The sequence below is a fragment of the Neovison vison genome, chromosome 4 (assembly GCF_020171115.1).
Source record: "Neovison vison isolate M4711 chromosome 4, ASM_NN_V1, whole genome shotgun sequence".
NCBI classification, from domain to species: Eukaryota; Metazoa; Chordata; class Mammalia; order Carnivora; family Mustelidae; genus Neogale; species Neogale vison.
Window position 1 is genome coordinate 202,744,296 of NC_058094.1, and position 25,834 is coordinate 202,770,129.

The following is a 25,834-nucleotide window of genomic DNA, read 5'->3' on the forward strand; positions in this document are numbered from 1 at the left end:
CCTGAAGTAGGAGCCAGGAGTCATCCCTTATTTTGCTTCCACTTTTCACTTACTAGCTGTACAAACCATTTACATTTTGGCTGCATGAATTACCTTATCTCTAGGAATTATTTTTTTGTAGACTGGTAAAGTCTCAGTCAAATGACCTTTGAGCCCTCTCTAACATCTAATTTTGTATATTTCTTGATCATGAAGAAACACTTACTCCCAGAATTTAACCTTAAATTATTATCATTTTATGTGACAACTGTATTTGAAAAATAAATTATGAACCTAATATTACTTTTTAAGCAGAAAAACAAACATAGGCTTGAATATTAATAGTGATATTCATAGGGACACCTGGGTGGCTCAGTGGGTTAAAGCCTCTGGTTTTGGCTCAGGTCATGATCCTAGGGTCCTGGGATCGAGCCCTGCATCGGGCTCTCTGCTCCGAGCCTGCTTCCCCTTTTCTCTCTTTGCCTGCCTCTCTGCCTACTTGTGATCTCTGTCTGTCAAATAAATAAATAAAATCTTTTTAAAAAATAGTATTATTCATAACAGCCAAATAGAAGAAAAAACCCGCATACCCATCAGTTGATGAATGGCCAAATAAAATGTGGTATATCCATTGTCGAAACAAAAATTTCACTGGAGAAAATTAAACAAGAGGGATGCTTTATTCAGGGTTGTTGCAATGAGGAGAGAAGACAGAACCGAGTCAGAATTCAACTTTGATGAAGTAGAAGGGTAAATTTTTTGAGGGCTGATGTTGAGCCTCCATGAAACAGTAAGCCATGATATTAGAAGGTGGTCATAGGCCATTTGTTTGCTAATTGGCTTTAACCAAAGGAAAAATAAATTCATATTTTCATTACAGGAGATAGTTTTTGCACCTTGGAGTAAGGCACCCTACCAGAATAAAGCTCCTACCCTTACACAGAAACTGGGACATAAGGGTCCTATTTCCTGTCAAAGAGATGGTTCCCATGTCCTTGAGTAACACATTTCTGGTTGTAAAACTGGCACGTGGCTATTTTTTAAAAATTTACATCTCAAAGAGGCAGAGAAGGTAATTTACAATTATAAGTTTTCTAAACTAAATGCTCTGAGGAAAGGGGGACCAGCGGCCTAGAGTCAGGAAGAAGCCTGTCCAAAGTTTAATCAAGCTGAAGAAAACGTGAAGAGCATCTTGGTTACCATACAATGGAGTACTATGAGGCAATCAGAAAGGATGAATTACTTGTATATGCTATGGATGAACTTTGAAAACATTAATTGTGCTAAATTTAAGAAGCCAGTCACAAAAGGCTGTATTGTGTGATCCTGTTTGTATGAAATGTCTAGAATATCCAGTCTGTAGAAACAAAGTAGATAGTGGTTGTCTAGACCCATAGGACATGGGGTGGTATTGGGTGGGGATGGCTTGGAGCAGCTAAAGATTGTGGAGTTTCTCATGGGGGTGATGAAGATGTCCTAAAATTGTGGTGATGATTGCATAAGTCTGTGAACATACCGAAAAGCATTAAATTGCATACTTTAATGGGAGAGTTATAGGATGTGTAAATTATATTTCAATAAAGATGTTATAAAAATAAATATATGCTGTAATGTGCTATATGGGCAATAGAATATTTACCTATATTTATGAACAAAGTTTTATAACAAAAAGAAAATCCTTATTACTTAAAAGTAAGTTTTGGTTTTGAATGATCTGTAGATTCAGATGTATTTCTGATAGCATATCTGCTTTCTAGCTTTTATGAAATAGTTTAGCAGTTATTTATTATCATGCTGTACTAATCAGAGAGTGTATAACATGGGTGAATGGGAAATAATTTTTGCAGTGTCCTTGGATATTTGCATTCCTGAAATTGAGAATTATCAGTACAGAGGAAAGCAACCGTGTAGCAAGAATAAGAAGAAATAGAGTTTCTTTTCCCAAATGATGAGGGAGATCATACCTATATTTAAATATAGGGATAGCATGATCTGGTTTAAAATTCTTGTATTCAAATGAAAACTATATTGATAGAAACTCCATTTATGAATAATGTTCCACACCTTTATTTGTAAACTAGCTAGTTATTCTGCAGCCTTTTCTACAGAATGTTTTGTCAACAGTGATCAGGTTTTAAATCTAGCTCACAAAGATTTATTTTGCCACAGTGTAGCTGAACTGGAGTGGTAATTTTAGTACAGCCTGGGATTAGCAGGCAATGGCACAAAAAGGAGGACGGTTATCACATCCCAATTTCTTGAGTGTGGGTGTGGCTCCTGGCAAAATTTTGAATTATGCAGAGTAAAACTTTGGCTTCCATCCATTTTCCTTTCTGTCTCACTTGCCCTATGTTCTGATCTAGAATCACTCTCTTGGGGTCCTGAGGCATCCACTTTTATGATGCCTGCACTCCCCACTGTATTACCTCACTTGGGCATCTGGGTTCCTCTAAGAGACAAAGTCACCTACGCGGTTGAACACAGCCTTTCTCCCAGCCAGCATTTACACATTTAAATTCTCATTTTCTCAAAGTGGCTAATTTCACTTTTTGGCCAAAGGAAACAAATTTTGAAAAAACATCTGAGTATCCTAGATGCACTGATGGCTCAAACTTGGTTTGTAAACCTTAAAGTATCTCTAATCAACAGGATCTCAGATATTTGATTTAGGGAATGCTGTAAGAAAAGTTTAGAGATAGGACAGATGATTCTTTCTGACCCATCTTTCTTTGGGATTAACCCCCTCTAGTCTGCTCCTGCTTTCCTCAGAATATTTGCTTTGTCCCCAACTCAACTTAAGGATTTTTTTAAATGTGTCCCCTAAAATTAATACTAACTATGAGAACAGGAACAACAGAGACTATAGTGATGGTGGTTGGCATTGAGAGGAGTCATTGGGAAGGTTACACGGAAGATAGTAATTGAGGAGCATCTGTGGTATGAATGATTTGGACATCTGATGTATTTTTAATTGGGACACATATATTTTTCTACCCATTGATCAATCGATTTTTCTTGGTTGTAGATTGGGCTTATGGATACTACAGACAACAAAGAAAACTTGTTGAAGAGATTGGCTGGTCCTATACAGGTAAACATATATTGAGATTCGATAGAAAATTTTATTGTTTTGGTATCTTTTTATGTGTAAAAGAGAACTTTGTAATTCAACACATCATTTTTACTTAGCTTCATGGATATTCAGTTAGATTAATTAATAAAAATATATTATATACAAAATGATTTCTAGTAGACCTTCCATTATTAGCAAGCTTGGTAGTGTAGAGCACTGGGATCAGACACCTCTGGATTTGAATCCCAAGTCAAATGTATATTGGGAAATATACATAACCTACCTAAGGCTCAGTGAAATGAGCCTTTCATCTGTGAAATGGAGGATTGTTCAGAGCATTAAATGAGATCAATGGAGTTGACACAGTGCCTTCTTATCAATACAAAGCTCTCAATCAGTGTTACTTGCCATTGCTGTTATGATCACAGTAGTGGTTGTGTTCATTCATTTAACAAATACTGATGAGATTCTTGTTCTCCACAGGGCTTCCTTCTAAGTTATTTTTGCTGAATTAATTGGAAATCAGGGTCCAAAATGATTTTTGTATGATTGCCAAACTTGGTTAAGAGCATCACGAATCTCTGAAGTTGGCCTAAAATGGCTACAGTCAAGAATTAGGATAGCAGAGGAGAAGCTCTAGGCCTGATAAGAAGAGCCCGAGGCAAATCTAGATGGCCTGTGACAAGCCTGGTGACCTTATGAAACAGAGTTGGGTATTCATTAGAAAAACGATTGGGCTGATGTGACGGGATTACAGGGGCTTTAACTTGAGCCTAGCCAACTTGGACTTTAGTTTACAAATGAAGGGCAGCTGCACAATGGATTTAGTAGATAAGCATGCATTTCTTTTCTCTCTTTTTTAATTCTTGCTTTAAAAGTAGTGAATGTTGGGGCACCTGGGTGGTTCAGTTGGTTCCATGTCCAATTCTTGATTTCTGCTCAGGTCTTGATCTCAGGATTGTGAGTTCAAGCCCTATGCTGCACAGAATGCTTACTTTAAAAAAAAAAAAAAAAAGTAGTAAATATTCACTGTGGAAAATTTAGAAAATACAAGCACCAAAATAAATAAATAAATAAATATAAATCACTACTCATTCCATGGCTCTTCACTTAAAGAAAAAAGGAATATTCCTTTCAGGACAGTTTTTATTGTATTATATTTGTATATCTTATATGTAGAATTATGTATCCACTCTACTCTAGAAATTATTTTGAACATTTCCTCATTTCAGTGATGATTCCTAATGGTCATAATCCTTAAGGTATGCCTAATATTCCATTGAATAATGTTTTATTTTTGAGCATCTATATTTTTAGATATTTAAGCTACAATAAACAATGACAAATGGATGAATAGTTAGATGTGTGTTATTTGCATGATTCATACATATTATTTTAATTTTTATTGTTTATTAGAGAATCTTTGGTAGGCACTTACTAAGCAGAAAAAAAAATAAGTGCTTTCAACATTCTTGATACTATGGTTTAATTGCATTTTAAAGAGATTATACTAAGTCAGTGGCTGCCCCACTGAATACTAACCAGGATTTAATGATTTTCATTTTGAAAAACTTTACTAATTTGATAGGTTAAAAAAATGACACTTTGTTTTAATTTGTTCTGTTTGATTATCATTGAAATGGCAAATTTTATGTACTTTCATATACAATATAAATAATATTTATAATAAAATATGTGTTATATATATATATCATATATACTTTGTAACTTTCTATCTGACAACTATAACCTGTTTTGTATTTCTTTTTATCCAAAATAGAAATTCTAGTATTTTCTAGGAGTTATAGCTAATTTTTGACCCCCCGTAACTACAAGAATCATATTAGTTAAGACTCTGAAGTCTTGGAGTTCATGCCTAACCATGGAAGATGGCATCACAATGGCCAGCACTGTGGTTCTTCTGGAAATTACTTGCTGTTGTCACGATCTGGGCATTATTTATGCATCTTCCATTCTCCCCAAACCTAGAACTAGAAAGTGGAGGACCTGTAGCCTAGAAAGAGGGAGGGTTAGAGTTCTCACCACCCCAAGCAAGGGCCTACATGTGGAGTGGTAGTGGCACGGGTTTTTGGCAGCCCTGTCTCCTTGAGCCACTGGATGTGCCCCATCAGGTCAGGAGAAGACAGCCGTCTTCCCAGTGGGTTTAGGCACATGCTGTTGAGTGTATCTTAGGAGGAGACCACAGGGCTATTCCTTTTAATGGACCAGCTGTGTTTGGACATGATGCTTCTGGAGCAAACAGGATTTCATAGATGGGTCTGTGCCTAAACAAGTCACAATTCTTTGCTTCATCATCAGGTTCATCCTCCTACTCATAACTTGGGGCCTCCTGGCTTTAGCTCCTTTAGAGGACAGTCTAGTGATCAAAGGGATGGACTCATTAAGAAGTGCCATTTGGTGGCGGGGGAGGGGGTAGAGATTGTAGGTCTCAAGAGGGGATATTCCAGAACGGAGGTGAGGGTGGAAGCTTGTCAGAATTTTAAAGAATGGATTGCTCTTCTTACACTGGTGCTTCTTGCTGGGTTGGAAGATTATTTGTTCCTAGAATATTTGAGGATCCTAGGAAGACACTAGAAAGAGTTTCAGGTGAGGACATTTTACAGCTGCTTAGCCCAAAGTGAGCATGGTTGAATTATTTTGTCTGAATTCTTAGAGTGTCAGAAAGAAAACAAATGAAAGCCATTATCCGAATGAACACATCTCTTCTAAGTAGATCACAAGAAAGCCAGGCATTGAAAATGTGGATTCTTTGCCATAAATTTAATATCTCTTTTTATTTTTTAATACAAGTCATCAAAGCTTGGTAGTATTTTTTCTTTCTATACTTATTATTCCACCTAGAAAATGAAAAACCGTATTAACTGTATAAACTTCAGGATAAATTAGTTTTAAGATTCTTTTTTAATTTTATTTAATTAATTTATTTATTTTTGAAGATTTTATTTATTTCTTTGAGAGCGAGTGAGAGAGAGAGCACGAGCAGGGGGTTGGGGGGAGAGGGAGAGGGAGAAGCAGACTCCCTGTTGAGCAGGGAACCCAATGCAGGGCTCGATCCCAGGACCCCAGGGTCTTGACCTAAGCTGAAGGCAGACACTTAACTGACTAGTTTTAAGATTCTTAAATTTAAGTAATTTTATGAATGACCCAAGTAAGTTGGTTTCGACCAGACCTTCGTCTGAGATCTGTTTGTAACAGCTTATGTTTTGGGCTCTGTGTTTCTGTTCTTGCGGTATTGTTATCCCTTAAATTTCTCAGATTAGCTGCAATCTCAGAAGGAAGGACTTACCCTTGAATATTTGTACATGTATTATTCGATTAATAATAATTACTAAGAAAATCATAACATCTGTCTGTAAGAGAGCTCATGGCTTTACCCTAAGCCATTTAAAAATACACGGCAAATAGCCAACATTATTGAAATGGAATCATTACGGCTAAGGTTGTGTTGTTTGTGTAGGATTTTGCAATTATGTGAAGAAACAATGCAGATCCTCTCTGGCTATTGAAGGGGTGGAGAAACAGTGGCTGGAAGGGGAGGAGAAGGTGTTTACTCATTCAGTTGTGTTTTTTAACATAGGTTAAAAACAACTTTTCTATTTGGGACGGATGCTGTAATTATGCTGGGAAATGACAGGGTTGGTAAATACAGCCGACTATCCCATTTTTAAAGTTATTACAGGAAGGTGAGCAAGGTTTGTTTGTCACGCTGCTATAAGAGAGTGAATTATAAATCTGGGAATGTCAGCACTAAAATCTAGTTCTTTCCATAGTAACTGCATTTAATTTAAGGATTTCAGAAAATGAATTTCCTTCCTATTAACCTTAAATTTTCTGTGACAATGCTTAAAAAAAGACAGTTCAGTGAAAAAAAAAAATGAGTCATTTGGTTTTTCTTTTTCTTTTTTCATTTTTGAAATCATGAACACATAGCCCGCAATTATATGAGATGCTAAAATTTGCCGGAGGATGGACAAAATGGGGGAAGGGGTGTGGGAGATACAGGCCTCCTGGTATGGAGGAATAAGTCACAGGGATGAAAGGTACAGCCCAGGGTATGTAGTCAATGGTTTGTAATAGCATTATATGGTGAGGGACGGTAGCTACATTTGCGGTGGGCTTAGTGTAATGTACACAGTTGTTGAATCACTGTGTTGTACATCTAAAACTAAAGGGATCTTTTCTGTCAGTCATACTCAAAGGCAATGCATTTGCCTTCTGCTTGTGTTGTTAGACCTTCGTGCCTTCAAGCAGTAAGATCATCTCCAATGGAGGGACTTCTACCACTTCGTCCTAGAAGTAGTCACTATTGAAATATAGTCTTTAGTTCCTGGACCTTAAAAAATGTTCTGTTGTTTCCTCTCCAACATACGTTAAAGCAACTTGAAATTGAAAATTTTCTATTGATATATCTCAACTGTTCTTAAGCCTAGACACCTTTTAAAGGTTAGCTGAAGAGTTGCATTGGGTGAAAGCAGGAAAGGACACTCGGGAGTCACTATTAGATGCTGGGCTGAATATACCAAAGTCGAAGAAGCTTTAAATATTGAATTTATTCTGTTTCCTTAAATAGACTATTCTGTCTAAATAGTATTTCCATTCCAAGAAGTATATAGACTAGAAGATACTACTTACGGAAAACAAAAGAGCCGTAATATAAGGTGGTGTATAATGTGGTTAGATGTTTGGCATTTATTTTTGGATATAGTTAGACTTAGTGTTTTACTTCTCTCTCTCTCTTTTTTAAAAAATTTTATTTATTTATTTGACAGAGAGAGATCACAAGTAGGCAGAGAGGCAGGCAGAGAGAGAGAGGGAAGCAGGCTCCCTGCTGAGCAGAGAGACCAATGCGGGGCTTGATCCCAGGACCCTGGGATCATGACCTGAGCCGAAGGCAGAGGCTTTAACCCACTGAGCCACCCAGGCGCTCCTCTCTCTCTCTTTTTTTTTTTTAAGATTTTATTTATTTGTTTGAGAGAAAGAGTGAAAAAGAGAGAGATCTTGAATGCGCATGAGAAGAGGGAGGGTCAGAGGTCGAAGCAGGCTCCCCACTGAGCAGGGATTCCATCCCAGGACTCCTGGATCATGACCTGAGCCTAACGCAGTCATGTAACCAACTAAGCCACCCAGGCGCCCTAGTATTTTACTTCTCTTAACCCAGAAGAAAGTAGGCCAAGTGTAACTTGAAGGAGAATATGAATCTGTGTCGAGTAATGACTGATTTCTGGCTTGTCCAGGCCTTTCTTTACTTCTAGAATCTGAAATATCTTTTTTAACATATTATATTTTCCTCTTTGATTCATCACTCCTTATTTTTTTTTAAGATTTTTTTTTTTATTATTCATTTGACAGAGAGAGAGAAAGATCACAAGTAACAAAGAGGCAGGCAGAGAGAGGGGGAGAAGCAGGCTCCCTGCTGAGCAGAGAGCCTAATGCGGGACTCGATCCCAGGACCCTGAGACCATGACCTGAGCCGAAGGCAGAGGCTTAACCCACTGAGCCACTCAAGCGCCCCTCAGCACTCATTATATTAAACAGACTGTTCATGTCTCATTTCCAACCTAGGAGTGAAAAAGCAAGTTCCAGAACTCTACACATAGCATTATGTCAGTTCTGTAAAAAATCATGTATTTATACAAACACAGAAGAAAGGACTGGAAAGAGACACACCAACCTGTTGACATGGGTGACCCCTGAAGAACGGGACTATGGAAGGTCATTGGAGCCGGGAGATTTTCACATCTTACTCTATGCTGTTTGGATGGTGTTAATTTTTTTCTAAGTTGGTCAAAACCAATGTTTTCAATGTACTTAGATTAGTTTTCTGAGAAGGGCAAGGTAGCTTCACAAGAACCCCAGTCCTGTGTTGTCAGCAGTCAGAATGCAGGGCCTCTGCTTAGCTGCGTGGAGGTAAGGGGGTGTCACAGACCTCTAACCAGAGCACAGAATGCCCTTTGCAGCTGACTTCCTGGACATCACTAACATCCCAACAGATCCGGCTACACCACGGCTCTGTAATTCAGTTTTCTGACCAGTAAAAAGCCTAGGACATTAGGACTCCATGTAGGGCTTAATGTCCTTGTACAAAAATCAAATACCTGTTTCACATTGTCAGAGGAGATCTCCTTGAGCAAGTTTACTACAAATCCAAGTGATAATGATTTGACAGGGTCTTAATTTGAGCCTAAACAGATTAAACAAGTCTGGGTGTATCTGTTCATCTCATGAGAGGATTTAGGAGTTGACTGGCTTGAATGCATCTTACAGACAGGTATTTCCTATCATCTGTATATTTTTAACAGTTTAACAAAGATTTTATATTCTGGGCAAACTTTCACTAGGCTAAATGTGGTAAGTAGAGCATGCCTCACTGCAAAAATTGAATCGAGTTCAGTTAAATGATGTAAAATTCAGAATTTATTTCTCAACTCTCACTTAGTATAGAATGGAAAAAAAATACACAAGGCTGCAGAATAGCATCACAATTAAATAATCATTGCTAAATTTATCTAATAGTAAAACTGTATACTCATGAGTATTTCCCAGCAAGTAAAGCTGAAATTGCCTAGATTCTCTGGTGCAGACTCTTAGCCACACCTGCCGACAGCGTCTAGTAGAGTTGGATGCATTGGACGTCATCTGGCAGCTCAGAATGAGAAAATCTGTTTCTCCTTCTCTCTGTGTGCAGACTTCTGGGTGTGTGCCTGGATGTTCACCTTCTCTTTTCTGGACTTCTTTTGCCTCACTCTGTGTTCTCTACTCTGGCGTGCTCTAGTCCATCAAACACATCTTTCAGCAAAGGAGAAGGAAAAGAGAGGACTACATGGTTAAAAAAAAAAAAAAAAAGTCCAAGATTAGGCTATAGTTTGTGTTGTCACACAAAGTTCATTTAAATATTTTCAACTTTTAGGCAAAATACCATTGCAAATATTTTAAGGTGACCTATGTCACCCTTCTATTCTATGACTCAGTAAAGGCAAAGTGCAAGGCTTACTTAAGGTTTCTTGTTTTTTTCTGTATGGTAATTCTGACTCTTCAAACCAAGGGTTTTTAAAGATGAAAAATATGTGACTCATTTCTTAAATGCAGAAGGATTTTTTTTATAAAGTGAACTATATTTTTATGACTGAAGCACAGAATTACAATAATGACCTTGAAATATATTCAGATCTGTTTAAGATTCATTGACTTTATTTCCTTTTTCCTTTGAATATATCTATATGGTTGTTTCTCTACCCTGCTACCTATGAATCCTAAGTTTCTGTTTTCACCATGAAGTGTGTTTTGTTCAGGTAAGGCACCCCTGGACTGCAGGGCTGGCGTGTTTCCTGGCTGGAATGCACAGAATCTTACAAGTCCTCCATGGCTTCTGCCATGCCAGCCTGTGAACTGTTGTAGACTGCAAGGAGTTTCTTAATTATCACAGCATATTCTGGGATGCTTTTTTAAAAAAATATTTTATTTATTTGACAGAAACACAGCAAGAGGGGGAACACAAGCAGAGGGAATGGGAGAAGGAAAAAGCAGGCTTCCCGCCGAGCAGGGAGCCCGATGTGGGGCTCAAACCCAGGATCCTGGGATCATGATCTGAGCCGAAGGCAGCCGCCTAACGACCGAGCCACCCAGGCACCCCTGGGACACTTTTGACAACTGCTCGGAGTCATTGCTCAAACTGTATAAGCCTCAGATTCAGGGGAAAGGGAAGGGAACTCGAAGCCTATTTAGAGTCAGGGTTCAAAGAAGTGTCTGATAACCTAGGGAAGGTGGGCCAGATGGACGCCAGAACCTAAAGAGAGGCCATAGGGAGCCCGTGAGAGGCAGTTATCATGACTGGGGAGGAAACCTGGCAGCAGATGCTGAGAGCAGAGCCATGTCCGGGAGAGCAGGTTCCAGGTTCCCTGTGATGCTCCTGGTTGCTTTGCTGGGCCACTCTCCACTCAGAGCCTTCCTTGCTCTTAAATGTCTGTAGTCACTGAGCTGGGAACAGAGGCCTAGCAACTCCATTGCGGGCTCCTTCTCAAAGAGCTTGAAATGAGAAGAGGAGAACCCTGGGGGTTCCCAGGCCGACACAGGGGGCTGATCAGCGAGGTGCAGGCATCCAGTCCAGTCAAGTGGCTGCCATGGCCAGGATGGCGACTGATGGTCTGGAGCCAGGAGCAGCAACCTTGGACTTAAAAATCAGATTCTGATCTACATGGGCTAAACTTTATTCCCTTAGCGAATGCTATTCCGATCTCTAATTTAACAGAATAACTTGTGATGACGAATGGAGAAAGAGGAGACTGTACCCCGGCTGAGGACACCAAGCACGACTGGACTCTCTAGGTGACTTTCTGATGAGTTTCCCCCAGCGATGAGCTCTACGAAGTCTTGAGTTCTGGGCCATTATCTTAATGAATACCTAAAGTGCCAATTTGCTATATGTTCTTTCCCCAGATGAAAACCACTGCATTTATTTCTGATTATAAGAATAATACAAGGGGCACCTGGGTGGCTCAGTGGGTTAAGCCGCTGCCTTCGTCTCAGGTCATGATCTCAGGGTCCTGGGATCGAGCCTCCGCATCGGGCTCTCTGCTCAGCAGGGAGCCTGCTTCCCCTTCTCTCTCTCTGCCTGCCTCTCTGCCTACTTGTGATCTTTCTCTGTCAAATAAAAAGAAAAAAAAAAAAGAATACAAGATCTGGGACCCCTGGGTGGCTAAGTGGGTCCTGGAATCGAGCCCCGCATCTGGCTTTCTGCTTAGCAGGGAGCCTGCTTCTCTCCCCCTTTCTCTGCCTGCCTTTCTGCCTACTTGTGATCTCTGTCTGTCAAATAAATAAATAAAATTTTAAAAAAAAGAATAATACATGGTCATTTAAGAAAATATCATATATATGTAATTTATATAAAAATACACATTGACTTATACATAAATATTTAAAATACATGAATATATACATATACATTCACAAACATAAATATGATGTCAATATAACAATTATATATATGAATATTTTAAAATGTATTTGTGTGAATATATTAAACATACAAATATTTTAATTTAGGTAAATATAGATTTTAGATAGGTACTTGGAATTTCATCCTTCAGAGATAACTGCTATTAATGTCTTCTGTTGGGGAAATACAATTAAAAACAAAATCCCCCAACCCATAAATGTTCTTTTAGAAGATAGTAGAGAAAGAAAACAGTTTTATTATTGAATAAGCATTAAACCAGAATGTGATATGCATTAAGACAGTCCACTAAGAGATTGCAGAAACAAAAGACGTCTCACTCCCTTAGCCAACCAGATACAACCCATTATATACCTGTCTTCCAGATAAACAATGACTATTCTTCAAGAAAAGACATGACAGCAACTTTGGTCACACATAGTTCATCCTAACCTAATTTTAACCTGGTAATTGGAATGGCTACATGGGTTAGTTTACTGGCTTTCTCCGGAAGAAAAGCAAACCTCACATTTTTATGATAGCAGGTAGCTTTGCAACTTGGAACAAGGTGCCTTCCAAAATTAGACTCCTACCTTTCCAAAGAAACTAGGAGATTGGGATGTTATCGTCCTCCACGTTTACACTTCATCAAAGATGGCTCCCTGGTCCTTGAGAAAGACATTCCTGGATCATAAAGCTGACAAAAGACATATCAAGTTTTCAGAAGGATTTATATATATCTTAAGGAGAGGCTAAAGTACTTCTGACAGTGATAATTTTCTAAAGTCAATGCTCTAGGAAAAGAAAGGGGAGAAATCTCTTCCTGATATTCAACAAGGAGAATTGTCTCTAATTTTTAGTATCTATTTGTCCTTTCTGACATTATATGGCTTCTTACTACATGTACTGCTCCGTGACCTGCTTTTATCTTAATAATAGTTTGTGATTATCTTTCTGGTATTGTAACCAAGTCTAATACAAATATAGTAAGTAATACATATATAACTAAGTATAGGGGAAACAGAGAACGAGCCTCTGACTAGAGCATAGCTTTATTTTCTTCAGTGTATCTCTATTCCTAAAGAGGACCTCATATGTAAGTGCCCAGTAAAAGGTAGGTTTTAATCCAGATTTGTTCAGTCTCACTAGGACACAGAATTAATTTTACCTGGGAGGAACTGTGATTAGTAATAACACAATTTTAGAGAACCCAAATCTTTCTTGCAATAGATAGGGAAACACAAAAAATCAATATCATGGTGTGAGGTCAGAGAAAGTTCTAGTATATGAGAAATAGCTACTGGAAAACAGGAAAGACTGTACTTTAAAGCCTCTGCTACCTGGAAATAGAAGCAATAAGCAGAGCCACCCAGAATCAGCATCAGACCAAATTCAAAAAGTTGGCATATGCCCAACTAGATATTCTCTAAACTGGGAATGACTAATCTAGCTTTTTTATAAGTGTGTTTCCTGACCTCTCATATTTCATAAGCATCCCTAGGAAGAAAGAGCTGCTTGCAGCAATTTTTTATAGGTAACATGTAGTTTTTCATTTTCAAAACCCCAGAAGTTTGTTCTAGAAGATCAGTTACATTCATGGATATAGTGTACTCCCATATCTTTGAGAAGATTTTTAGGTTTAGTTAAACTGTGTTAGAATGTGGAGTCAGTTTCTTATGACTTCCCTGACATGCCTCCTACCTGAATGTGACTATATTCTTCAGTAAAGGAAAATTTAAAGTTTTGAGGTCATTTCTTTTAATTATCTACTACTGAGATTATAACATGAGCCAAACACTGTGCCAGTCTCTGGGGATGCCGTGAAGAATGAACAGTCACAAGCATGCCCAACAACAATGATTACAAAGGATGATAAATGCCTAGTGGTAGATTGTGGTGACACAAGGTCTAGGAACGCCTACATAGCTTAAGAGGTTCAGGGATGGGGCTCCTAGGTGGCTCAGTGGGTTAAAGCCTCTGCCTTCGGTTCAGGTCATGATCCCAGGGTCCTGGGATCGAGCCCCGCATCGGGCTCTCTGCTCAGCAGGGAACCTGCTTCCCCCCTCTCTCTCTGCCTGCCTCTGCCTGCTTGTGATCTCTGTCTGTCAAATAAATAAACAAAATCTTAAAAAAAAAAAAAAAAAAGAGGTTCAGAGACAGCTTCCCAAAGAAAGGTATTCGAAATTGAGATAAAGTGTGAGGGGCTCTAACCCAACATGGGTGAAAGATTATTCCAGGTAAAGGGGCAGCTTTGCTAACCCGTGAGGTGAGGGGAAAATATGTAAACTTCTTCCTGCCTTTAGACAGAAAACTAAGGGTGTGATAAGACAAAATTCTTAGAACTAATTCTGACTTAGCTCAGGTATCCTTGAGCTAAGGATATCCAAAGGATAAGCTAAGGTATCCTTGTCCTATCCAAAATTCTGGGTAATAAAATGTACACCGTATTTTGAATGAGGATGACTTAAATTTTTAGTTATTGACTTATTTGCGTTAAGGGATATTAGACAGGATTTTACAACAACATTTTAGTTAATAAACCAAAGAAGAAGAACTAGTGAGAGAGACCAAAAGAAGTGGGTATGAGGAAGGGGAGACTTTTCAGAATCCAAGTGGGAGTTTCTAGCAGACAAGACTAATCAGCATCATCACACAACTCCACAGGGAGTTCTCAGTGAAATAAAGGTTGTAGGACTGACCACATTGTAAGGAAGCAGGTTTCACTGGGGATTCTTTTGCTAGTGTGTCTGATGAAGGACACACTCTAGGGCTGGACTGTCTGAATGCTTGGCTTCAAATCTGGACTCCATAGATTTTCCCTCCTGTCAGTTTCCCCATCTGTAAAAAGAAATAATAATAGTACCCACCTCAAAACGCGCAGCGATGATTAAATGAGGTAGTATATACAAAACACTTAAAACAGTGCCTGGCACATATGAAGGGATCAATAAAGGTTCGAAAGTCAGACAAATCTTCTATAGTATCAGAAACTTATTTGATATCAGGTTTATATCCATCACACTATTACCTTTCTGAGGTCAGTTGTGGTGATATTACTGTCCTTTTAAAATCCCTTCCATTGACTCCCTGTCATTCATACAGAATGAAAAATGGACTCTTTAGTCTAGCTTATAGTGGCTCTTATGATCTGGTTCCAGCCCACACATCCATCCCCCATAATCTCCTTACCCTTTGCCTGTTGCTATACCAGGCTTTTCTTTATTTTTATTTTTTTTAAATTTAATTTTTTTTCACTGATCCAAGATTCATTGTTTATGCACCACACTCAACGCTCCATTCAATACTTGCCCTCCTTAATACCCACCACCAGGCTCACCCAACCCTCCACCCCCCTCCCCTCCAAAACCCTTAGTTTGTATCTCAGAGTCCACAGTCTCTCATGGTTTGTCTCCCCCTCCGATTTCCCCCAACTCACTTCCCCTACTCCATCTCCCAATGTCCTTCATGTTATTCCTTATGCTCCACAAGTAAGTGAAACCATGTGATAATTGACTCTCTCTGCTTGACTTATTTCACTCAGCACAATCTCTTCCAGTTCCGTCCATGTTGATTCAGAAGTTGGGTATTCATCCCTTCTGATGGAGGCATAATACTCCATAGTATATATGGACCATATCTTCTTTACCCAAAAGCAGGTCTCTCTAATTGTTCTTCCCTGTTTTGCCTGAATAACAAACCTCCATAACCTCCTTCAGGATGTGAAGCCTTCCTGATTACTCTGGCCCCCAGGGCTGGTGGGGATCCATCACTTTTGTGAACTATCCCTGTGCCTTCCTCTTGAGTACCTAACACAGGAACATGGGCAGTCAGTGTTTATGGCATGAATGAACAAAGCTGAGAAGACAGAGTTTGCGTTTTGCAAGTGTAGAAACAGAGAAATAACAGCCTGTTATTTCATCTCTTTGCTCTTCTGGGCAAGAGATTGCCCAGAAGCACCAAGTGAGCAGAAGACTTGACACTTGAACCTGGGTCTTGGTTCCCAGCGCTCTTTCCTGAGAAGCCCGTGGGCACATCTCATTCCTTTGTTTCAGGGATATGGCTGATCACATAAGCACGACGCTGTTAGATTTTTGAACTTTTGTGTAGATATTAAAAAATGTTGGGCCCAGAGCCATTGTATTTGATATGGTCTTTTTTTATTTTGTGTGTGTGTGTCTTTTCAAGCAATTGTGTCACTCTTCAAGGAATGTTTGAAGAGCAGCCACTCCTGAAAAGTGGGAGCCTGTTATTTCATCTCTTTGCTCGTCCATATCTTCTAGCCTGTCTATACCAAACGTGTGCTCGTTTTATAATCTAGCCGAAGAAAAGAGAGCTTAAATGTCTAATTAATATAGCATAAATCTATTTGAATTAATTTTTATTCTACGGGGGTTAACAAGTGGGTTTGCACTACAGGAAGTCTTCGTATTTCCTCGCTCTGTAAAGGTCTTATGGTTTATGTATCCAAGGGGCCTATATATCTATGTGACCATAGTACGTGAACTTCTTTCCTTTCTCTTCTTTACATTATCAGTAATATCAGAAATACTGTGTTAGTCATCTGTACCTTGAAAGGGAAGATAAATTATAATTCATGTGGAAATAGATGATATTGCCTTAGAAAAATGGTCATACGATTGTACATTTGCATTTCCCCTGGACTTCACCTTGCCAGGATTCCACAGAGGGCGCTTAAAGGATCACACGACTTGAGTTTCTTCTCTGTTATGGCACATAATTTTCATTTCACAATCTGGAATCATTATTCCCGTTCAGTGAGAATTGATTTCTCATAGTTGACTGTCTGAATCCCTGCCAGCTCGGTCCCATTTTCTACATCATTTACCAGAAAGTATAGCTTTTTTTGTTTTGTTTTTTAAGTCAGAACAATTATGCAGGTAACCTGTAGCCTTGATATGCCCTCCAAATTCTCTTCAGAGCGGTCGCCCACCCCTAGAGCTCAAATTCTTCTCCCAATTGATCTGCGATGTTGCGGACCTGTAGATCAAAGTACTCCCCACCCCAGTGCACCATTTTCTAAGTGCGTCTCAATGGACATGAAAGAGCTCATTCTCTTTTGAAAGGAGAACAGTTCAGTTCCTCTTTAGAGAACAGCCTCCATTGTTTCCTTTTAGCAGAATAATTACATCTCTAATTTCTGTGGAGATAATGAAGAAAGAACACATCCCATTTTGGGATGTGTTTATGTGGCTTCAGAGTAGATGAGAAGAGAAGGTTCTATGACTTTTAAGTATGATCTTTTACCCCCCAAAATGTGCATGTTTCAGGAAATTACAATAAGTCTCCTACTTCTTCCATTTATGGTGATTGCTTCTTCATGTTTAAGAATGAGAAAGAAAGCTGGATTTAAAATAAAATCTAAGCTCTATTGATGTGTTTTTATGCCATCAACATTTTTAAAAGTAAATTGAGTAGAAAATTAAGTTCTGGCATATTGTGCAAATTCCTCTAATGTATCTGGCCTTTGTTTAATCATTTATGAGTTATCACTGCAAGAGAGTTATATAGATTAGATACCACAGAGATCTAAGGAACTATATTTATTTGATCCTAATTAATATTTGGCCTTAAGTAGACAATCATACCACTTTCCAATTTCCTAATGTTAAGCAATTAAACAGCAAGCAGCTGTTGGCCAGATAAATGTTAAACTTTGCCAGATATATGCAAGTTTTTCACCACATCTGGACTATACTAGAATTAATTAGAAGACATGTTGAAAATTCACATACCTTAGATTGTATGTTCTAAATAATCATTGAAAAATTATGTTTCCCGGTGTTAAGATTCGTGCTAAGTTTTTACAGATAGTTCTTTAGTGCATGTTTGCTCACAGTATATGAACATACGTCAAGTAAAAATAACTTTTGTAACAATAAAGTGCTGGATTAGTAAGGAATTCTATTTTCTCCATTGGAGTGCTTCTAAGCCTTTATATTTTGCTCCTTTGAAAATGAAATCACCAAAGCAGCAATTGCAACAGTGAGGAGTAAAGGGAGCAGTAAGTGTTGATGGTCTGTAATCTAGAACAGTGGTTTCTAAACTTTGGTGTGCATCAGAATTACCTGGAGAGCTTACTAAAATAAGATTGTTCGGTGTGACTTACAGGATTTCTGATTCAGTAACTCTGAGGTGGAGGCTACAGATTGAACATCTAGCAACTTCCCAGGTGATCCTGGGGCTGCTGGTTTGGGAACTCTCCCTTTGGGGTGTCCAGAATCTACCCCAGTCTCTCCTTCCAGTGCTTTAATTGGTGGAGTGAATGGAGGAATGGTAAGAGTCAAAAAGAGAAAGCATATACTTAAACAAATTAATATTTGTGAAAGCGCTTTAGTTCTCCAGCTGTGATGCGCTGATGCGAAGTGGATGGCTTCCATTCAGTGTATAGTCATGTTACATAATAGTGCTAGTTTCAAAACCCGTTAACTGTATCAGCAAAGACGTACTCAATTTACTTTTAAAAATGTTGATGGCGGGGCGCCTGGGTGGCTCAGTGGGTTAAGCCGCTGCCTTCGGCTCAGGTCATGATCTCAGGATCCTGGGATCGAGTCCCGCATCGGGCTCTCTGCTCAGCAGGGAGCCTGCTTCCTCCACTCTCTCTCTCTGCCTGCCTCTCTGCCTACTGTGATCTCTCTCTTTCAAATAAATAAAAAATCTTTAAAAAAAAAATGTTGATGGCATAAAAACACATCAATAGAGCTTAGATTATTTATTTATTTGAACAACGGCGAATACAGCTTCCATTACTTTGCTCATCTAGGCAGGGGCCGCTTTCCCTGCATAGGGAAGTTCCTGGCCTACGTGGGTCCGCAGGGAATCCCCTCACTAGTGATTCTGGCTGCAAGCTCTCTTCACCTTGAATTATTCTAGACACATTCATCTCAAGCAATTTGCAAGGAACATTCTTTCTTGTAACCTTTTTAAAATCACTTTTTTTTTTTTTAAGATTTTATTTATTTATCAGAGGGTGGGGAGAGAGTGAGTACAGGAAGACAGAGAGGCAGGCAGAGGTAGAGGGAGAAGCAGGCTCCCTGCTGAGCAAGGAGCCCGATGTGGGACTCGATCCTAGGACGCTGGGATCATGACCTGAGCCGAAGGCAGCTGCTTAACCAACTGAGCCACCCAGGCGTCCCTAAAATCACTTTATATTGACCTGGCTCCCAAAGGTCCTGGGTCCTGGTGATAACAAGATTATCACTTCTTCCGTCTTTCCTTCTTTCTTGTTTCCTTTCTTTTTTCTTGTTTTCAAATTCAAATTTCAAATTATAAAGTGTTCTAGCCCTCCTAAACTCTCTTGTTAATAATGACTTTCTCCACCTTTTTTTGGCTGTTGGTAATATACATTAGTCCTACCTTCAAAACTGTTAAATTGGATAGAAATATTTCTGAACTTCTTTTTAGTAAAGGTTGTTACTCATTCATTTTTCTTTTCTTTCTTTCTCTCTCAAATATAAATCTTAAAAAAAAAAAAAAAAAAAAAAGGTGTAATGTGTGGCTCACCCTGCCTGTGACAATTCCATCTCCCAGTACTTGTTCTCAAATCCCGTTTTTCTGGCTGATGAACTTCACTCTGGTAGGTTAATAAGAACTCATGCATTCAGGGAAGATGTTTACCCTTCAGATTACCTTTATAGGTAGAATCCTTAGAAGAATAATTTCATGAGAATTTCAGGCAATGTGTCAGTTTGTGAAGGGGATAATTTTGATCAGCGAGCCTTTTTGTGCCCGTCAAATCATACCAGATAAAAGAATAGTTTCATTTTTTTTCCCGACAAGATTGGACATTTTGCTTGTTATTTCATGCTTGAGTGGCCTTCTAGAAGCTATAAATCAAAGAAGTTATTACTGCCTTATAGTTTCTCTAACATTTGTCACTCTTTTTTTTTTTTAAAGATTTTATTTATTTATTTGACAGAGAGAGATCAGAAGTAGGCAGAGAGGCAGGCAGAGAGAGAGAGAGAGAGGAGGAAGCAGGCTCCCTGCTGAGCAGAGAGCCCGATGCGGGACTCCATCCCAGGACCCTGAGATCATGACCTGAGCCGAAGGTAGCGGCTTAACCCACTGAGCCACCCAGGCGCCCCATTTGTCACTCTTTTAATGTGATGAGATTTCTATAGTGAGATTAAAAATACAGGTGTGGAAAAGATGTTAATTGAAGTTTGGGTTTCGATGAGGAAAACTGGAATCAGTCAAAATGTCGAAGACTAGAAGAGGGGGTGACCATACTGTGTGCGTGTGTGTGTGTGTATGTGCGTGTGTGTGTGTGTTTGTAAGATAAATTACAGTAGATTCTTCCTGTGGAAACCATGCAGCCACTTTAAAAAAAATGTGGCAGTGATCTCAGGGACATTAGTACTGAGAGACAACAAGTACATCATATTGACATACTTAACATGATCTCATTTATCTAGAAAAATAAGAAAAATGATTATAGGTATATGCACACCTATTGCAATATAAGTGCATGGGCAAAGATCTGTAGCGCTTCCTCTCTTCTTTCCTTCATTTCCCTTCCATGTGAATACTTCTGTCATAAAGCCATCAGGAGAAGCCAGACAAAACAAATGCCTTTGGCCATGGAATGGGCAATGGTGGCCCAGAGCCAGGTGCCAGACTCCAGGCATGATGAAGAAGGCTCCCATGAAGGAGGACTGGTCAGGGTGGAGTGTAATATAGGAGGGCTACTTGGGGTGGGGTGTGGGAACCCACATAGGGTGAGAAAGATGTCATCTGGAGTGGTGGCTTGGCATTAATGGGATATTCCATGACATGGAGGGAGGCGGATGTCCACACTAAGGGTGGCTTGTGGTGGAATGTCAGAGCAAGGTCACGTTTGGAAGGGCATGAGGGCGAGGGGAGCCCTGCGTGGGTGTCAGAACCTGACAATGGAGGCAAAGGCATCTCCACAGAGGCACCATCCTTGCAGATGGTTCAAGAAAAAGAAAATGCTTTCTGTGCTTGAACCTTTTCTGTTAAGTTTAAAATTATTTCAAAAAAAAAAAAAAAAAGAAAAAGAAAATAAAAAAGGTTATACAACAACCAATTAATAGGACTTAACTTTTAAAATAGGTGGAGGTGCTAAAGTTCATGTGTGTTGTCTACCTTGGATTCAGCTGCCTTTGTTTTGGTGACTCCAAATATATATATATATATATATATATATATATATATATATATATATTTCTGAGCTGAACAACATTGACCCATACATAGAGACATCTCTGTACCCCTATTCAGCAGGAAGAGATCTAGAAGTTAAGACTCTCCAGTCTCCACGACCTTAAAGATGTACAGGTCAGAATTGTTCAGGGGGGAATGATGAGAAGAACAGACAAAAGGAAAAGTAGCTAAAATTAAACTCCCTTACAACTTGCAGCCCATTCACAAATACGTAAAACAGGCCAAGTACGACCTTCCTCCCCAAATTCCCAACTGTCTCAATGTTAATGCTTTGCTGGAGGCAAAAAGCAGTCTTCGCTTAACAATAGCCAGGCCCCTAGGATCCTGCAAGTCTCCTTTAACATACAAAAATCCTTTTGGGGGGCGCCTGGGTGGCTCAGTGGATTAAGCCGCTGCTCGGGTCATGATCTCAGGGTCCTGGGATCGAGTCCTGCATCGGGCTCTCTGCTCAGCGGGGAGCCTGCTTCCTCCTCTCTCTCTCTCTGCCTGCCTCTCTGTCTACTGTGATCTCTGTCTGTCAAATAAATAAATAAAATCTTTAAAAAAAAAAAATCCTTTTGGAAACTTCCTTTGTCTCTGCCCCTCCCAACTTAAAAGTTCCTTTCTGCCCCCCTGGCCCTGTCCCCCTTGCTTTAAGAAGACCACGTTTTTGTACCAGGAAGAAAATAAAGAATAAAAAATAAAAGAGGAGTAGCTGGTGAGGAAGGTTAAAGTGGAGGCTTTTGCTGTTTTACTCGTGTTGATCTTTTCACTTGAAATACAAGCAAATTTTAATTGTTTAATTAAAAAAGGGAAAAAGAATATCATAGAGCCTGCAAATGTGTGCCTACCAAAGCAGAAATTCAATTAGTTTCAACTATTGAATTACCGTCTAGTTTTAATTGAAAAACAAAGATAATTGAATTGGTAATTCTACATTGAATTTAATGATTTTTCTATAGAAATAGTTTGGATTAGAAAATAATACTGGAGCCTCAAAAATACGTCATTTAATGTGAGCGGCCCTTTATTCAAATCTGCCAAGGATTCTAACCGAAATAAATGAAAACAGGATGTTGCAGTGAGAACTTGTTTTGTAACTCTTTAAGACTTTGTTATTTAGCCTCTGTTCGAAGAATTTTGTTTGTCAGGCAAAATCCAGACTAAATTAAAATGATCTGCCACAGTTACAGTATCATTCTGGGTTCTAAATAAGTGTTTTCTTTTCATCCGCATACGGAAACTTCCTAATACGACAGACTGGGGCACATGAAATGGAGTTTTATGCTCCATTGAAGTGGATTCTCTGTAGCTGCTTAGAAATATCTGGAGCGTTTTCGTGGATTTATTCATTGTAGTGACCACGTTTCCCCTTACCTTTGTGAAATGCATTTTGCTGCACCTTTTAGTTATTCTAAAATATGAATTCGTTTATCTGCCTGCTGCAGAGAGCACTCATGAGGACTAAGAGAAATGATAAATGCTCACAAATACTAAAAAAAGTACTAATTGTAGGTGATACTCATCAGTGTGTTCAGTCGGTAGTAGTCTCTGTAAATAGAACTGTTGACAGAGCAGATAAGGTACCTGCTCTGATTAAGCTTGCATTCTATTAGGGAAAGAAAAACAACTAAGTAAGCAAGGTAATTGCAGAGTAGGAGAAGTATGATGAAAAGAATAAACACAGCAAAGTAAGTAAGTAGGTAAGAGCTTAGCCCAAGTGGGAAGGCCTTTCCAAGAGGGGGATATTTCAGCTTTAGATTTGAAGAAAGGAGGAGCCAGCCAGCGACACACAGGGGAATGCGTGTTTCAGGCAAGGGCATGGCAAGTGCAAAGGCACTGGGACAAAAACAGAGAGTATGGTTGAGGAAGATTGGAGTGTGGTAAAATGGAGAGAGTACATAACCCCTTATTTTGTGTCAAGCATTGTGCTAATGGTTTCCTCTGTCTGAGCTCATTTAAGCCTCATAGTAATCCTATGAGCCTCATCCTATTATGTCATATTTTTAAGTGGGTGATACTGATGAACAGAATGGTAGAGAAACCTGCCTAGGATTAGTCAGCTGGTGAGCGCTGCGGACTGGATTTTCACCCAGAAAGTCTGACTTCAGACCCCATGCTTTCAGCTTTAAACTATGCTATTTCCCAAAGAAAGCATCATACAAAAGTAAATCATTATTGGTATTACTATGATAAAGTTCACTTACCTTTTATAGCTTAAAAAAACCCCATCTATATTTCCATCTTTCATTCCCTAAAGAATGTTGTGTCCTGCTCCATTTGCCAAGCTTTACAAAGAAATGTAGACAAATCGGAGAGTATTTGGAAGAGTTAGTGAAGCGCCTTGACACATGTGAAGCAGTGTGACGCTCATGAAAAAGATGAAGCTCCCGAGAGTATTTGTCTCTTTGTCACTATTCCTATATTTTCAAGGCCATTGGGTGGAAAAATAACTAAACATTTTGTTGGCTCCCCCAGTAGATACAATTTGGGGAGAAATTACTTTCAGAGAGGAACTTACTTTCATAGAAGAAATGACTTCTAGCATCAAAAAAAAAAAATCTAAAACTGGAATAAGCTATGCTGGGCGAGATCAAGAGAGTCCAACATCAGAGGCATTTAAGCTGAGGCCAAAAAAAAACAAAACAACAACAACAACAGCAGCCTGTTGTTAAGAGTGTTGTATAGAGGATTCAGGCAATCATCGGATAATTGAACTTAGGTGGTTTTTCTCAATGCTGAGATTCTGTGATGGATTGATCAGAAACCATGAGAGTCAGATGTGGCAGAGCAGGGCATGGATGACCTCCATTGCCAGATGCAGCTGAAGAAACAAAGTAAGATCCCAAACAGGAGGGCTCCACTTAGATATGGAAACCCCATTGTCTTCTCTGGTTATCAAGGGGATTGGTGATCTGGCTGGACGGAAAAGCTGGAGTAATCCTGTTTTAGTGAACAGACACTCAGCTTTCTACTCTCAATATCCTAAACCAATCCTGACACTCCAGGGAACAGATGCTATTTAATGTCTTTCTTAGATTCACCTGTAATTCTCAATGCGTTGATTTATCTATATGTCTTCTAGACCTTAGGCTCGGTGAAGGAAAATTCATATTTTTGTTTTCAGATCTAGAGTATTAAGAGAAAGTAACAGACAGTAAGTAGCAAGCCCTTACAGGTCCAGAGCATTGGATCAGAAAGTCAACTTGGAGTTAGAAATGTATTTGTGGCCAGCGTTCACTTTCCAATTACCCACCAATGTCCTAGATGGTGCTCCTTGAAGAGAAGACTAAATCACAAAGTACATTTTTCATTTAGGAGATTATAAAATCCAAGTGTTTCAGTAAAAGACATGATGAGTTGTGATAGAATTAGGTCTTAGATCTGGAAGACTTTCTTCATTTGGTGTTCTAGAGTTCTACCAAATGAAATTACAGTGAACTGGTTGAAAATAAATGTGTATGCTAAGGCTGTTTGTCAATTTTTATAGAGATATGGCTTAATGTCAACTTCTTTGAAATTCCCAGCATTTTAGATTTCATAAACACAGAATAGCAGTGGCTTCTTAGAGTTGGGATGATTATAACCTCTTTGCTACCTACCCCTGAAGAAAAACAATGCTTTGTATGCAGTGCTTTTGGTATTACTAAACTTCTTCAAGTTTGGTGTTTGAGCAGTGGGAAAGAGTGACTTACTTGAAGAACTTCTTAAATGTGACTGTCTTGAATACTTTCTAGAAGTGGTGTTCATTATTTGGTAGCGGCATTTGTGAAGATGTAGTATTGCGTGAACTAAACCAGAGCAAACAGGAATTGGCTCCTCTGAGAGTACATTGTTGACTTGCACCTTGCTCTTAAGTTAGGCCGCCTCTCATTATCAGGTAGTTAAAAATGTCTAAAACAGATGTCAGCTAGAGCCTTCCAGCCTTTCACAGATGTCGGTAATGCTGACTCAAAAGCCATCCTGCCTCTTCATTCCCTCATCTTCCACTGCCTTTGGAAATCCTAAACCCTCTATAGGCCTTCTGTACCTTCTCAAGGGATTTCCCATCTCTGTGCCTGATTCCCTTCCTTTGGCCCAGCACTATGCAATCAACCAAGAGCAAGGAACCTGCTCATCAAAGAAGAAAATTGGAATCTGTCATTACTGGAAAGGTCGTTAAGGAATCTTCCACTGGCTAGACCCAAGTTAAGATACATTTGAATTCATGCAGTTTTACCTTTATTTTGCATAAGAGATAAAATCTTAAATAATCAATTTATTAAAAATCAGATATACTTGTCTTGCATGACAATTTTATCTTTATTTGGGATTGATAGTCCCTTGGCAGGGACTCATACCTTCTAGGTTAAAACCCTTTCTCTTCTTTAGCCTTTTTACATATACAGGGAAAGAGTAGGGGCGCTTGCTAATTTAATGGATTATTGCAGTAAATCTCTTTGCAATGTAAATTGGTTGCCAGCTTGTTTTATCAGATTTACAAATTGCCATGGACTGGAATTATTTATATTCAAAAATTTTTTATTTAACAATCATCGGTAAGAAATACATTTAAAAAAAAAAATGAAAGAGCCAGTGTTTGGACTTTTGTTCTTTTGCATGAGTTTCCTGACTGAGACTAATCAAAAAATAAGTGGAGATTTGAGAAAACA

General features: G+C 39.0%; 1 protein-coding gene across 4 annotated transcripts in view; it reads left to right on the forward strand.

The window, feature by feature from the left end:
* Positions 1 to 25,834, forward strand: part of PTPRZ1 (protein tyrosine phosphatase receptor type Z1) — a 177,055-nt gene that overhangs the window by 53,913 nt on the left and 97,308 nt on the right. For all 4 annotated transcript variants that reach the window (XM_044246457.1, XM_044246458.1, XM_044246459.1 and 1 more), the window contains exon 2: positions 3,005 to 3,070. In XM_044246457.1, coding sequence (XP_044102392.1) covers positions 3,005 to 3,070 — 66 coding nt within the window. The remainder of the gene's footprint in view (positions 1 to 3,004; positions 3,071 to 25,834) is intronic.